The sequence below is a fragment of the Neurospora hispaniola genome (genome assembly GCF_033458365.1).
Source record: "Neurospora hispaniola strain FGSC 10403 chromosome Unknown B0T23scaffold_5, whole genome shotgun sequence".
NCBI lineage: Eukaryota > Fungi > Ascomycota > Sordariomycetes > Sordariales > Sordariaceae > Neurospora > Neurospora hispaniola.
Genome location: NW_026944410.1, coordinates 561,094 through 573,447, shown reverse-complemented (window position 1 = coordinate 573,447; position 12,354 = coordinate 561,094). Strand labels below are relative to the sequence as shown.

At 54.5% G+C, this 12,354-nt stretch overlaps 4 protein-coding genes across 4 annotated transcripts; 2 read left to right on the top strand and 2 right to left on the bottom strand.

The window, feature by feature from the left end:
• Positions 1 to 136: 136 nt before the first annotated feature.
• Positions 137 to 3,304, bottom strand: B0T23DRAFT_158180 (Up-regulated during septation-domain-containing protein). The gene is made up of 3 exons (XM_062832667.1): positions 3,064 to 3,304; positions 403 to 2,979; positions 137 to 338 (listed from the first exon to the last, which is right to left on the bottom strand). Exons 1-3 carry the CDS (start codon positions 3,157 to 3,159, stop codon positions 207 to 209), a joined length of 2,805 nt encoding a protein of 934 aa, XP_062691472.1. The 5' UTR covers positions 3,160 to 3,304; the 3' UTR covers positions 137 to 206.
• A 1,493-nt stretch (positions 3,305 to 4,797) lies between these two features.
• B0T23DRAFT_381461 (uncharacterized protein) lies at positions 4,798 to 6,226 on the bottom strand. Its single transcript, XM_062837261.1, has 2 exons — positions 5,653 to 6,226; positions 4,798 to 5,591 (listed from the first exon to the last, which is right to left on the bottom strand). Exons 1-2 carry the CDS (start codon positions 5,905 to 5,907, stop codon positions 5,019 to 5,021), a joined length of 828 nt encoding a protein of 275 aa, XP_062691471.1. The 5' UTR covers positions 5,908 to 6,226; the 3' UTR covers positions 4,798 to 5,018.
• A 524-nt stretch (positions 6,227 to 6,750) lies between these two features.
• B0T23DRAFT_454117 (Decaprenyl diphosphate synthase-like protein) lies at positions 6,751 to 8,302 on the top strand. The gene is made up of 3 exons (XM_062841202.1): positions 6,751 to 7,068; positions 7,132 to 7,391; positions 7,459 to 8,302. The coding sequence occupies exons 1-3, from the start codon at positions 6,847 to 6,849 to the stop codon at positions 8,054 to 8,056; spliced, it is 1,080 nt and encodes a 359-aa protein (XP_062691470.1). The 5' UTR covers positions 6,751 to 6,846; the 3' UTR covers positions 8,057 to 8,302.
• Positions 8,303 to 9,296: 994 nt separating this feature from the next.
• Positions 9,297 to 12,354, top strand: B0T23DRAFT_158143 (uncharacterized protein). Its single transcript, XM_062832666.1, has 3 exons — positions 9,297 to 10,711; positions 10,774 to 11,975; positions 12,068 to 12,354. The coding sequence occupies exons 1-3, from the start codon at positions 9,498 to 9,500 to the stop codon at positions 12,118 to 12,120; spliced, it is 2,469 nt and encodes an 822-aa protein (XP_062691469.1). The 5' UTR covers positions 9,297 to 9,497; the 3' UTR covers positions 12,121 to 12,354.

Below are 12,354 nucleotides of genomic sequence, written 5' to 3'. Positions count from 1 at the left end.
CCATCCGCAATCCGCAATGTGCAGCCGTCCATGCAATCGATCCAAGTCGAGAAAGGTGTTAATGTGAATGATGCAAGAAGAAGAAGAAAGAAGAAGAAGAAGAAGAAGAAGAAGAAAAAGAAGTAAAGTTCCTCGTTAGATAAAAGGGTTTGCATTCAGAATGGTGTATAAACAAGATCCAACCAAGCCTTCAGAGGACTCGGTCATCATGACATACTAGGACTAAGTGCCCCAGCATCAGCCGGACTCTTCAACCCCGGACTTAGACCGCCTGTTGATGTTGTCCTCCTCAAGGCACGCAGCTCCTCCTCCAGTTTACGACGCTTGGCTAGTTCCTCCTGTGAAGTAAGTTAGTAACCAAATACTGAAATGAGAGAAATAAAAACGAAAAAGAAAACTCACCTTCATCTCCTCATTGAACCTCTTCCTCTCCTCCTTCATCGTCGCCCTAAACTGCTCACTGAGCATCGTCGCGCCCATTCTCGGACTCAACAACCCGCCGGCGGCACTACCCGCCGCGCTCAGCGCCGGACTAGGCGGTGGTCTCAGACGCTCCTTATCCAATTCTTCCTTGAGCCTGCTAATCTCCCTCTCCATCTTCTCTCTCAGTTCCGCCACTTCGCTCTCCAGCGACTCCTTGGCCTGCGTCGCGTCATCCAGCTTATGCTCCAAGTCGAGCTTCTCCTTCTCGGCGGCAATCGACTCCTTGGTGATGGCCTCAAAGTCCTTGAGCGTGCTCTCCAGCTCCATCTTCAGCTTGGCCACCTGCGCCTGCAGATCGGCCACCTCGTTCTTGTTGCTGATGGCAGCTGCGTGGGCGGCCCGCTCGGCGCGCGAGCCGTAGGCCCCGTCAAGCTCGGCCTTGGCGATGGTCATCTCCATCTTGATCTCGACGAGCATCATGTTCATGCGCTCGAGCTCCTCGTCCTTGTCCTTGATTTCCTTGCGCAAGCCCTCGACGACGTCCTCGGCGTCCTTCTGGGCCTTCTCAGCGGCGGCCTTGGCCTTGGCGGATTGCTGGAGCTGAGACTGCAGATCGACCACGTCCGCTTCCGTCTCGGCCAGGCGAGTGGAGACGTCGTTGAACTTGCTCTCGAGGTTGGCAATGACGGCGTTGCGCTCCATGAGCTTATCTTGCGTCTGCTGCGCGCCGCGCGCCATGGCGGCCTCTTCGCGTTCGGCGGTTGTGCGCTGCATGGCCTCCATTTGCTCGAGGGCGTTCTCCATCTTGTCCTTTGCTTCGAGGACGCGGGCCTCGGCATCGTCGATGAGGCCGCGCATCTTCTCGAGTTCTTCCATCTTGGCGCGGAGCTCAGCATCCTTCTCTGACCCGCTCTTGTTGTTGAGCTCGCGCTGCTGCTTGATTTGTCTTTGCAGCACAGCTTTTTGCTCCTTGAGACTGGTGGCTTGGGCATAGAGCCATTGTACCTTGGCGGAGAAGCCCTGGAGAGAGTATTGCTCGTTGGGATCGATGGCTTCGTCGCTGCCGGAAAGATATTCCTCGTCCTCCTCGTCGACGGCCAAGTTCATCTCCAGGCGCTTCTGGCGGCGAGCAGCCTTCTGGCGCTGAATCTCTGCAAAGCCGGTGTGGATGATATCCCACAGACCCATGAGGACGGCTTCGACTTGCTCGCTGTCGGATCTGTTGGCGTTATTGTTATTAGCCGTCGAGCCTTGTGTACGGCCCATCTCAACTCTGATTGTGCGTAGGATGGTCTCGAGGTAGTCGAGCTGCTCGTCCATGGATCCTTCAGAGGCCGTAGGAGGAGCCGCTGTGCCGATATCAGGAATGGTCTGCGTCAGGAAGGTGTGAGCACGCCTGTTCAAGGCCTCGATGCGCTTTTCGGCCTGGGACAGGGTGGCTGCGGAGGCATCACCGGCAAGTTCCAAGTCCCTGTTGATGGCTGCAGACCTCAGTTGCTGCTCGTGCATGGCCATGTCAAGACCGCGCTCCAGGTAGGCAAGTTGGACAGGAAGTGTTTGGCCGTTGCCGGCAGCTGGCTCAGGATCATCAAGATTAGCGTCGGCGGACGGGTTGATCTCGGTGATTACATCCCTCAGCTTGTGATTCATCATCTCCAGTCTTTGCTCGGCCTCCGCAAACAGCCTGATTTGACCGTTGATCTCGGTACGAATAGCATCGTTCTCGGCCGAGAGTTCCTGCTGTCCAGCCCTGAGCTGGTTCTCCGTCTCCCTGAGCTTCTGCTCCGCGGCCTTGAGTCTCTCGTTCTCCTCCTTGACCCGCTCCATCTCCTCCCGCAACTGGCTGGTCTGCTCACGGATTGGCGACTTTGGTGGAATTTCGAGATTCGTCAAAGCCGGCGCCGGGGTAGGAGCGAGGTTCACCGACCTCTCAGGTCCTCCTTCTGACGGGTGTAATGTCCGCCAGTCGAATCCATCATCACCACCAATGGGTTCCATGCTGATACTGTCCCGCGAATTGGTGTAGGTGTAGAGGCTTTCGGGGCTCTCGGGCATACCATTAATCATCATGGAATTGCCGAAGACCTGGCCATTGGGTGTCTGCGCATTCCTCCTTCGCGCTCCATGTGTCAACTGCAAGATGGCGGCGGTATGTTGTAGTAGGCGGCGCTGGGAGTTGAACAGCTGGTTCTCGAGCAAGGCAAGCTCGGATGAAAGCTCATTGCAAAGGCGCTCGCTATTTTGCTTCTCCACCTCGGCCTCCCTCGCGGCAGCAATGTCCTCACGGGAGCTGTGTCTCCTGTGTCCTGGGTTGTACAGGCGGGCCATGGATACGGCGGCATCGCGGTACTTTGTCTGGATCGCGAGGTTGGCGCGGGCTTGGTCGATACGTATTGTCAGGGAGCGGGTTTGTTTCTTCAGGTCATCCACCTCTTCTTGGGACAGGATCTCCCATTGCTTGCTATCACTCAAAGCGGTTTCCATCAAGAGGTGGATCTGGATAGGGTCATCCAGGTCGACAAGCGCAGAGATCCGGGGCCGGTCGGCATCGTTGACCTGTTAGGGAAGCATTCTTGTTAGCCCACAACCCAGCCTCGAATCAGTTCAAGATTCCCATCCGGTCAATCGGGTCGCTCTTACGGGAGTATACCGCGGCTTGTTGAACCCCTCGGTCATGGACCTCCCCAGGCCATGGAGGGGAGGCGGCGCCCCTTTCCTAGTCGCGGCTCCATTCATGATGATGATTATGAAGTATTAGTTTTAGATGTAGTAGGTAGCTTGTATATGCGCCTGAGGTGTCGTCGTATCAAGTATTCAAAGAGCGGGTTGTGTAGTCTGGCGTTGGTTCGGTATGCGTTCGAAGTACAACTAAGTCGTCCAAGACATTATACAAAAAAAAGGCGAGAGAGCGTGGAAAGGCGAAGACGCAAAAACAGTGAGACAGTTGAACAAATCTGTTGGTCGTGTCGTGCAAGCGAACTAGTTGGGCGGCGCCATGCAATGCCGGTGGGCTTTGTCTATGCGCGATGGCGCGAGGATGTTCGAGATGCGACTGCAATGCGGCGGGTTCAAGTTGTCCAGGCACCGGGTACGTCTCCTCCTGTATGTACGATGCAAGGGGATCGAACCAAGTGTTGGAGGCTTCGTTGGAGGAGGAAGAAGCGACGAACGGGATGGAAAGCCCCAGCGGTCGGTCGGTCGGTCGGGTCGGCCCAGGGCGGGATGATGGGTCTCTACTTTGGTTTACTGTATGTACTGTGTAGCTGGGTGGGAGGTGTTTGAGAGTTGGGTTGGAACGCCGATCCTTTCAATTGCCGTCCGGGGTTGCCAAGAGACACAGAGAGAGACGGGAGTGCTTCCTCAGGGGCTCAAAGGCGACTGACTGAGCAATGGGAAGGAATGGAGAGAAAGGCGGCAAGAAGGCAGTCCAACGAAAGAATCTCCAATGAAAGTGACGCGAAGTCCGAAATCAATCAACAAAATCAAGGGGCCAAGATGGGTAAAAGTGCCTTAATCCAGAAAGGGAAACCAATTTTATATGGAAATGGATTCGACCCGAGGACATCTCCACTTTTACGGGCGGCCTGAAGCCTGTAACCGCTATGAAGCTAGCGCTAAATTGGGCCGTACCTGCGTGGTGGGTGGGGTTCTCTTTTTCCTTCCAAGTCGCCCGTTCCTGGGCCATCGAGGTCCTCGCTCTCTTCCACACGTCGAAATGAACGACCTGACGTCTTCGGAAGTGAACAAGTGGGAACCATGGGAGATCTCATTAGCCGAGGGTTTCAGATACAAGCATCTCTATTTCTTGACAATTAAACCGGGTAGCGGATTGATTTGAATGTCGAGTAAAGAGAGACCATTCTACATGTATGCCTTGTTCTGCACAACCGTTGGTGCATATTTACAGTCGATGTTGGTCTTGATGATCAAACAACTATTCCCTTCGCTAATCGCGTTTTCACACTAGACTAGTGTATATCTGCTGAGCATTAGTTTCCCCTACAGGTACTCTGAAAATCATATACTACCACCCAAGTGGAAGCTCTTATGTGATTTGCCGAGCCCGAATTCTCCTAGCTTTCACCAAGACGGGACTTTTCTTTGTTAAATCAAGTGCACGAGGCCAAGTGTTTCTCATTGGTATCCGTCCTGACTTCTGTTCCGTCTCATCCACCTGACGCGCATCGGTAGATCGAAGTGTCTACCTCTGATGTGAGACATGACAGATCCTTGCATACCGTGTGTCTGCTGTAGTGTAAACCATCGATGTTTAATTAATTAACACAAGTATGTTCCGCAGTAAATATACCATGGTCACATTTCAAGGCTCACCTCGATGCCTGTCATAAACGTAGAATTTGGCATGATCGGCTTGGCATTCAAATAACAAAAAGCAATAACTCCTAGTACGATACCAATGCAGTATTAGAAGTGCTTCCTAGGGAATGTGGAAGGTCACATCCAGGCTGCTGCAGCTACAGGACAACTGGACGTCAAACAGGACATACCATGTTACGAACCAACGTTTGTATTATTGCTGTCCTCAGTGGCCCCAAACCACCATGACCGAACTGGAAACACCCATACTCCTCATCTTAAAAGGCCCCTCTAACCTCATCTATCAGTTGCTGACCCAACGGTCTCCTCCTGTTTCCTTCCCCCTCAGCAGCTGGCTGCGCACCCGTAGCCACACCAGTAGATGCCCCTTCATCCTCCAGTCTCCTCCGAATCCCATCAAACCTGTCGTTCCTCTTTTGGGCGCGAAGACCGACCACCCACCCCGGAACCCGCCAGCGCGCAACCGCCGCAGGCAAGAGATCGTTGCGCCACAAATAACCCACTGCCCAACCAATCACCGCACCGAGGAGAGAGCCGGGCCACTGGAAGAGGGCCAGCTGCAAGGCCATGAGATACCGCGTCGACTTGTCCGAGAAGATGAACCCGCTGGTGTCGTCGCTGGCGTTGGATGGCGTGTTGGCGGATAAGGCGACCTTGTACTTGTAGATCTGCGGGATCATGGCGTGGTACTGCGCGAGAATGGCAAAGAGAATCGGTGTCGGTCCGGCGGGTATGTAGTCCAGGACGCCGAAGGAGAGCGGTCGTAGGACGACAGTGAGGAAGATGGGCGGGATAATGGCTGTGAAGAGTCCGGCTAGGAGGATGAAGGACTGTTTTGCGATGGTGAGTATCACTGACTGTCTCTGCCTTAAGGGGGACAAAGGTACTCACGACATATTTCCTGGAGCCCCAAAACCGCTCTACCATTCTCATGTGATAAAGGGACATGGCTCCAAAGAGCACCTCGGATGAGTTGGTGTAGCATAGTTGGTACGTCAACATGCGCCATAGTTGTCCGTAGCGGAGGAAGTGAGTGCCAATTGAGATGTAGAAGTAGTGTTTGATGTCAAAGACGCTGGCGGCGATGGAGAGCCCAACCAGGCCCAAGACCAGTGCCTTGGTTACTGGCGCGTCGGTGAAGGACATGATTGTGTTTTGTTTTTTTGTTCGGACTGGTCTCTATGCACTTTTGGTTCTCACAGACAATCAAGACTGCCCAACGTGAAGAGGAAACTCGGTTGCTGAGATGGCTCTTCTGCCAAGCTCAAGAGATGAAGAGGAAACCGTACGTCTGTATGTACTTTCCCCCTTTTGGATGTCCCGTCTCTGGGATCGCGGAAATCAGGTGTACATATGAGAATCGTTGGCCGAAACACTTGTCCAGATGCGCCGGGCAATCAGGGCAGTGGTGTTCAGGTTTGAAATAAAAAGGTGAATTTCCCGGCTGGAGGTGTCAAAGTTGATTGGAAGGTTATCGTCGGCCATCACGGTTCCTGGCCAAGACCTGCCGATGACATGTGTCCCGAGAATTAAAGGTGGGGCCACGGGCGGACATCGGGCAACCCTGCCTGCCACGGCCCACGGGAAATGGAAGGAAAATGATAGGACCACAACGAATAGAAAGGAAGCCTCGGAGTGGCATTCTCACCACTGTGAGTGCAGTTATTCAGTGTCAGTCAACAGCTATCATATTACCCGACTGACCTCCACACAGCTGTGCTTGGTGAGTATCCTTCGACACTGCACGATTGCATCTTTACACATTGCTGTGCTTTTAGGTTGCGGGTTTATTACCTAGTTTACACCCTGCTCATTGCATACTGTATTGGCCCTCTTTTTCTCCAACTCTTGGCTGCCCATCGTCGATCCGGCGCTAGAGTCCAAAAAAAAGTTACTCTTAAGTTTCAATTCCAACATCCACTTCGGGCTTTCAGTTGGAGGCTGATCCCGTCCAACCTCGGGGTCTCCACGCCCTCTTCTCAACCACCACCCCCCCCCCCCCCCCCCCCCTCCCATATTCATAACGACTCGGCCACTTGGCATCGCTGCCTCTCCCGGTCCTTGTGTGTGCGGTAATTCGGCATCATGTCTGATCTCTATCTCTCCCGCATCCGTAACTGGTTCCTCAGTTCGCCCCCGGCAGAATGGGCTATCAGGGGACTCCGCGAGACCCTTATCGGCGCCTTGAAGCAGGGTCCCGTCCCTCGCCATGTGGCTTTTGTTATGGACGGTAATCGGAGATATGCCCGGAGCCACAAGATCGAGACTATCGAGGGCCACCATCTCGGCTTCGAGGCTCTTGCGAGGGTACGTTCCTACACGGGGTTCCTGCTAATGGGGCCAATGCTGACTGACATGTGATTGTCTCAGGTCCTCGAGATATGCTACAAGTGCGGTGTCGAGGTGGTGACAGTGTATGCATTCAGCATCGAGAACTTCAACCGCCCAAAATACGAGGTCGATGGCCTGATGCAGCTTGCCAAGGTCAAGCTGGAGCAACTGATTCAACACGGCGAACTGCTCGAGCGATACGGCGCCAGTGTTCGCGTGCTGGGTGAGCGTGATCTTCTGAGCGATGATGTGCTCGAGGTGATTGACCGAGCTGTTTCTACAACCAAGAACAACAAAAAGTACGCATGTCTCGTTATCCTGCCCCTAATCGGTTCAGGTACGGGTTAGCTGACCAAGGCCTTATAGGTGCATCTTGAATATTTGCTTCCCATACACGTCGCGAGAGGAAATGACGACCGCCATCCGTTCCACGGTCGAGGAATATTCGAAATCATCAGCCCCGAAGCGCACGCCCTTCTCGCAGACGCGTATTACACAAAAGATTATGTCGAAGCAGGGAGACAGGAGTGGGAAGATGGACAGTGACAACACATCTTTGGGACAAGAGCCGTCGCACACCCCACCCGGGTCGGACGATAACGAAGACTCCATGTCATCCACCACGACGCTATACCCCGATTCCCCGGGCCGTACTTCCAAGGACGGCTCCAACCACGTTACCATATACCCCAATGTCGAGAACATCACGACCGAGACGATCGACAAACACCTGTACACGGCCGACTGCCCACCGCTAGACATTTTTGTGCGGACTAGTGGGGTGGAGAGATTGAGCGACTTTATGCTGTGGCAGTGCCACCAAGATACCCAAATGTTTTTCCTCAAGTGTTTCTGGCCCGAGTTTGACCTGCGGCATTTCCTCCCTGTTTTGCTGGAATGGCAATGGCGGCAGAAGAAGAAGGCGATGGAGGAGGGGCCTCGACAGCGGGTCAAGACGGCCTGAATGGCGCCGGTTGATACCCCAAAGTTATGTCAAAGTGTTGAAGCGAGCAGAAAGAGTTCAGAGTCGATTTCTCCTTCTTAGATATGATAGCAGCAAGCATACAGAATTATCGAGGGCCGCCCTCCTTCACATGTTAGGGCTTGAAAGGAGGGAGGGCTGAAGAATTTATGACCGGTTTCACGTCTGCGTCTTTCGCACCACTGCCCGCATAAATATATCCAGAAAGTTGAATCACGAAACCAAGCATGTCATGTCCTGCAACCCGCCCCAACATGCGCCCGATAACGGACATGAAGTGCACAAAGATTTTTGGCGACAAGGACAATTGAACGAACTTGGTCACTCTGAACGAAACAGGCGGGTAGATTCGATGCAAATCCAACTATAGCCCATCTCTGCTAACCGAATTCCCACATGGATGTAGCAGCTCGTCGGTAGGCCTTCGTGGTCGACCTCAATGGCTCGGCGCAATTAAGACAAAGTCCTTATCTTATCGCATCCTCGTCTGCTGCCAGTGACGTACGTATCAGAGGTCTCGAAAATTTGGAGTCAGCCAATTGGAGGGCGCGCTCAGTCCATTTAAGTTGGGTCCTCGGGGAACACAAAACCTTGCCGGCCGGCAAAGAGGAAGGAACCTAAAGCTCGAAGAGATAATCTACGTACCAAATATCAGGTAGACAGTGACATGACAGTGGCAGCAAGTCCCGGGTTGTAACCTGTGTACCTTGGGAGGTGATATCATGGCAGCTTTTATTCGGGTTGGTTAAGATGCGATTGTGAGCGCGTCGGTGGTGGATGGTTGGGTGCCGCGAGGTCCAGCGGCACTGCGGCACGGCAGTGGATAAGCAGGTAGGATGCTTCAGCGCAAGAGAGAGCACACTGTCTGTCACTCACAGGGCAGCACTGCAGTGGAAGTCCGCCCAAGAGAAAGTCTGGGCAACCCGCAGGCATTCAGTCCCGAACCCAAGCGGAGGTCCGGTGGAAAGTCTCTCTTCCCACCCACACACCCACACACACAGCCGACTACGGCCACCCTGACCTCCCCATCCTCTTTTCTGTCCTGATTCTGTCCCCCAGGACTAGAGGTAGTTAAACGCCCACGCATTTTACTACTCGACGAGATACCCACGGCGACATGTTCTGACACCTCTTTTTCTTTCCAACCACGTATTTCCTGGACAGCAGTAACCAACAATCTCGCCGCCGTACTGCTGCTACCTGACTCTTCTTCGTCCCCGAGGCCTTTGGACACGAGCTGGAAGCGCCGCCACGAATCTGTGGGAGCAAGCAAGGAAAAGCAGAGTCGGATCCAGCCCTACTCGTGTGCTTTGACGCTCTATACCCCTCGTCTTCTTGTTGTCTCGTTCTACTCCCCCACCTAATAGCTCTTGTTTATTGTCCATCCACGCGCGTCAGCCACCAGACCTCTCCTCTACCGACCATGAAGACGGCTAAACCTCCGGCGGCCGAGGCACCCTCGGGGCCATCTGGCTCGAATCGCAGAGCGCAGCCCGTACGACAGACGCGAATCAACCCGCCGCGAACCTCGTCCCTCAATCGAACCAACTCGTTCCCCAACGGCCCAGCCCCAGAGCAGCCCATCGACATCTTCCCCGCCGTCACCCACTTCACCGATGCCATTACCGCCCTACCAAAAGAGCTTGTGCGGCACTTCACCCTCCTCAAGGAGGTCGATGCCAAGATCTTTGCTCCTGAAGCTACCCTCTTCGAGCTCGTCGATGCTGCTCTCAAGGCTCCCGTGCCAGACCGCACCCGATCGGTCACCGATGGCAATAGCAGTGTTGCGCCAGCTTCAACACCCATGAGTGCCCAGAACAGCACCAGCGGGCGGGTGGCCGCGAACGCGAACCCCGCCACAGTACCGCCATCGATCACCGACTCGGCTCATGCCGCCGTCTTCGACCCTACCAATCTACCGCGTCGGCACCTATTTAGACAGGCCGCCTGGAAAATACAAGAAATGCTTGTTTCGCTCGAAGAAAAGAACCACGTCATATCCACCGCGAACGACGCCCTCAACAAGCAGCTGTCGCGCATTGAGGAGATTTGGCCACACCTGGAAAATGAATTCAGCGACGAGGCCAAATGGGGCAGCACTACACATTGGGCATACGCTGAGAACCGGGTTCCCAAGACCAACCACAAGGAAGCGGAGCGATCACGACGCGAAGGCGCGGCTACTCTTTCTGCCGCTGCACAACAGATAGCTGAAGAAGCCGCTGCGCGCAGTAGCGACAGGAAACAGGCGTTGGCAGCGAAAAAGAACAACAAAGGACAGGCCACTGAACCAGAGGCAGATCCAAAAGCACAGGAAACCACCAAGAAGGGCCCAGGGACCGGCAAATCCAGAAAACACCAGGCCGAGGCCACCCCCGTCGGACTCGGAATCGCCAATGGCACCCCGAATAATGGAACCGGACCATCCAAGAGACGAAAGGTTGAAAAGGAACCCAAGGCCAACGGAAGTGCCGCCATGGAGCGTGCCATGAGCAGCGTCTTCGGTAACGGAACGGCAAAATCCAAGACAACGGCGAGTCCCCGGGGATCCCCAGCGCCCGATGGAGCCACCCCAACTGGACCTACTACGAAGAAGCGCAAGGCGCTCCCGTCGGGAAGCACCCAGGCCAAAAAAAGGTATGTTTACAGCAACCCTATTTCGTCTACATTGGCACGACATACTAACCACTGTGCTATAGCAGGACAAATGCCGCCAATTCACCGTCGGTGGCGGCATCTCCCCTTCTAGGGTCTCTTCCTGATACCAAGGCCGGGCGCAACTCTCCAGTGCCCCTTCCTCCTCGTCCAGCTTCGTCGCGCGCACGTCAGAACTCGACCGCATCTACCACCCTCCCTATACAGCAACGACCTGCGACTGCCGCTACAAACAAGCCCAATGGCATCACGCCAGCAGTGGTGGAAGCTGTGCCACAGAGCAAGTTAACTTCAGATGCGAAGGCACCAAAGGAAGCCGATCCACCTGCTCCTACACCTGCCAAGAGCGAGGCTGCGAAGCCAGAGACAGAGATCAAGCCTCCTGTCCCACCAGAGCCGGTAGCCAATGCTAGCACAACCAAGAAAGAAAATAGCAAGGCGGTGACTGCCCCCGCCGAAGAGCCGGAAACTAAGAAAAGAACGAATTCGATAGTGTCACAGACAGCGATACTACCTCCGCCAATAAGTACTACTATCACAACCACCAAGAGCGGTCGCGCGAGCAAGCCGTCAACACCAGCGACAGGGACCTTTGCGGAGGCTGTCAATGCAACCACAACGACTGCGAGGTCACGGCCATCAAGGAATAACACCAATCAATCGGACAAAGATAGCAACAGCACTAGTGGAAAGGATACCTTTGGTAATAGCACCACCAGCACGACGTCAGGAACAACGATATCGAAGCGGAGCCACAAGAAGGGTGCGTCGTCGGTATCGGCCGTGGCCGTCTCCGCTGCCCTACAAGATGAGAAGCCAGGCAAGTCGGCCGCGGCTTCGGATGACAAGAAGGACGCCAGCGATGAGAACAACGGCCGGCCCACCACCAGCGGCCGAGGGAAGAGTGGTGCCGCCCATCGCGACAGCAAAGCTGAAAGAGCCTCAGAAAGAGACCGAGGCGGTGAGCGCGACACGAAGACGGAAACTAACCACGGCCATGGTCACGGAAGGAGAGGTACCGCTACCGCAGCTGCTGCCAGGGCTCAACAACAGCAACCCCAGCATCAACAACGGCAGGAGGAAGAGGACGATGATGACGATGATGATGTCGACGCTGACGAGCAGAGGTACTGCTTTTGCAACGGAATCAGCTATGGAGAAATGGTGGCGTGCGACGGGGACGGGTGTCCGAGGGAGTGGTTCCATTTGGAGTGTGTTGGGTTGAAGGTGGCTCCCAAGGGGAATGGTGAGTTCTTTTCTTTGTCCCTCTCTTTGCCATTGTCTGTTTGTTTGTTCCTTTAGAAAACACGATCGCTAACTCAAACGTGACAAAAACAGCGAAATGGTATTGCGAGGATTGCAAGAAGAGGTTACGCGCTTCGGGGAGGTGAAGAGCCTCGCGGGCACAGCCACCTTGTTCTAGTTGGCGGCGAGCGGTGTCCATCCAGGGGCATATTTCTTGCGAAAGTACGAAGGAGAAAACTCAGAAATGATTACAGTACATGACTTAATCGGGCGAGATCCCGCACGAACAGGGATGGTGAATAAAATGGCGTCGATGGATATCATGAGCGAACGGGCGGACGGACGAACGGCATGTTTGGATCGTAGCTTTTGTTGTGCTG

What these genes read in the sequence shown, in the direction of transcription:
- B0T23DRAFT_158180 (XM_062832667.1), bottom strand. Translation starts at nt 3,159, where the DNA reads ATGAATGGAGCCGCGACTAGGAAAGGGGCGCCGCCTCCCCTCCATGGC. An exon ending in ACAAGCCGCGGTATACTCCC is followed by an intron (nt 2,980 to 3,063) that starts GTAAGAGCGACC and finishes CTTCCCTAACAG; the next exon opens with GTCAACGATGCCGACCGGCC. An exon ending in GGTTCAATGAGGAGATGAAG is followed by an intron (nt 339 to 402) that starts GTGAGTTTTCTT and finishes CTTACTTCACAG; the next exon opens with GAGGAACTAGCCAAGCGTCG.
- B0T23DRAFT_381461 (XM_062837261.1), bottom strand. Translation starts at nt 5,907, where the DNA reads ATGTCCTTCACCGACGCGCCAGTAACCAAGGCACTGGTCTTGGGCCTG. An exon ending in GGGGCTCCAGGAAATATGTC is followed by an intron (nt 5,592 to 5,652) that starts GTGAGTACCTTT and finishes ATCGCAAAACAG; the next exon opens with TCCTTCATCCTCCTAGCCGG.
- B0T23DRAFT_454117 (XM_062841202.1), top strand. Translation starts at nt 6,847, where the DNA reads ATGTCTGATCTCTATCTCTCCCGCATCCGTAACTGGTTCCTCAGTTCG. An exon ending in GCTTCGAGGCTCTTGCGAGG is followed by an intron (nt 7,069 to 7,131) that starts GTACGTTCCTAC and finishes TGATTGTCTCAG; the next exon opens with GTCCTCGAGATATGCTACAA. An exon ending in ACAACCAAGAACAACAAAAA is followed by an intron (nt 7,392 to 7,458) that starts GTACGCATGTCT and finishes AAGGCCTTATAG; the next exon opens with GTGCATCTTGAATATTTGCT.
- B0T23DRAFT_158143 (XM_062832666.1), top strand. Translation starts at nt 9,498, where the DNA reads ATGAAGACGGCTAAACCTCCGGCGGCCGAGGCACCCTCGGGGCCATCT. An exon ending in AGCACCCAGGCCAAAAAAAG is followed by an intron (nt 10,712 to 10,773) that starts GTATGTTTACAG and finishes ACTGTGCTATAG; the next exon opens with CAGGACAAATGCCGCCAATT. An exon ending in GGTGGCTCCCAAGGGGAATG is followed by an intron (nt 11,976 to 12,067) that starts GTGAGTTCTTTT and finishes TGACAAAAACAG; the next exon opens with CGAAATGGTATTGCGAGGAT.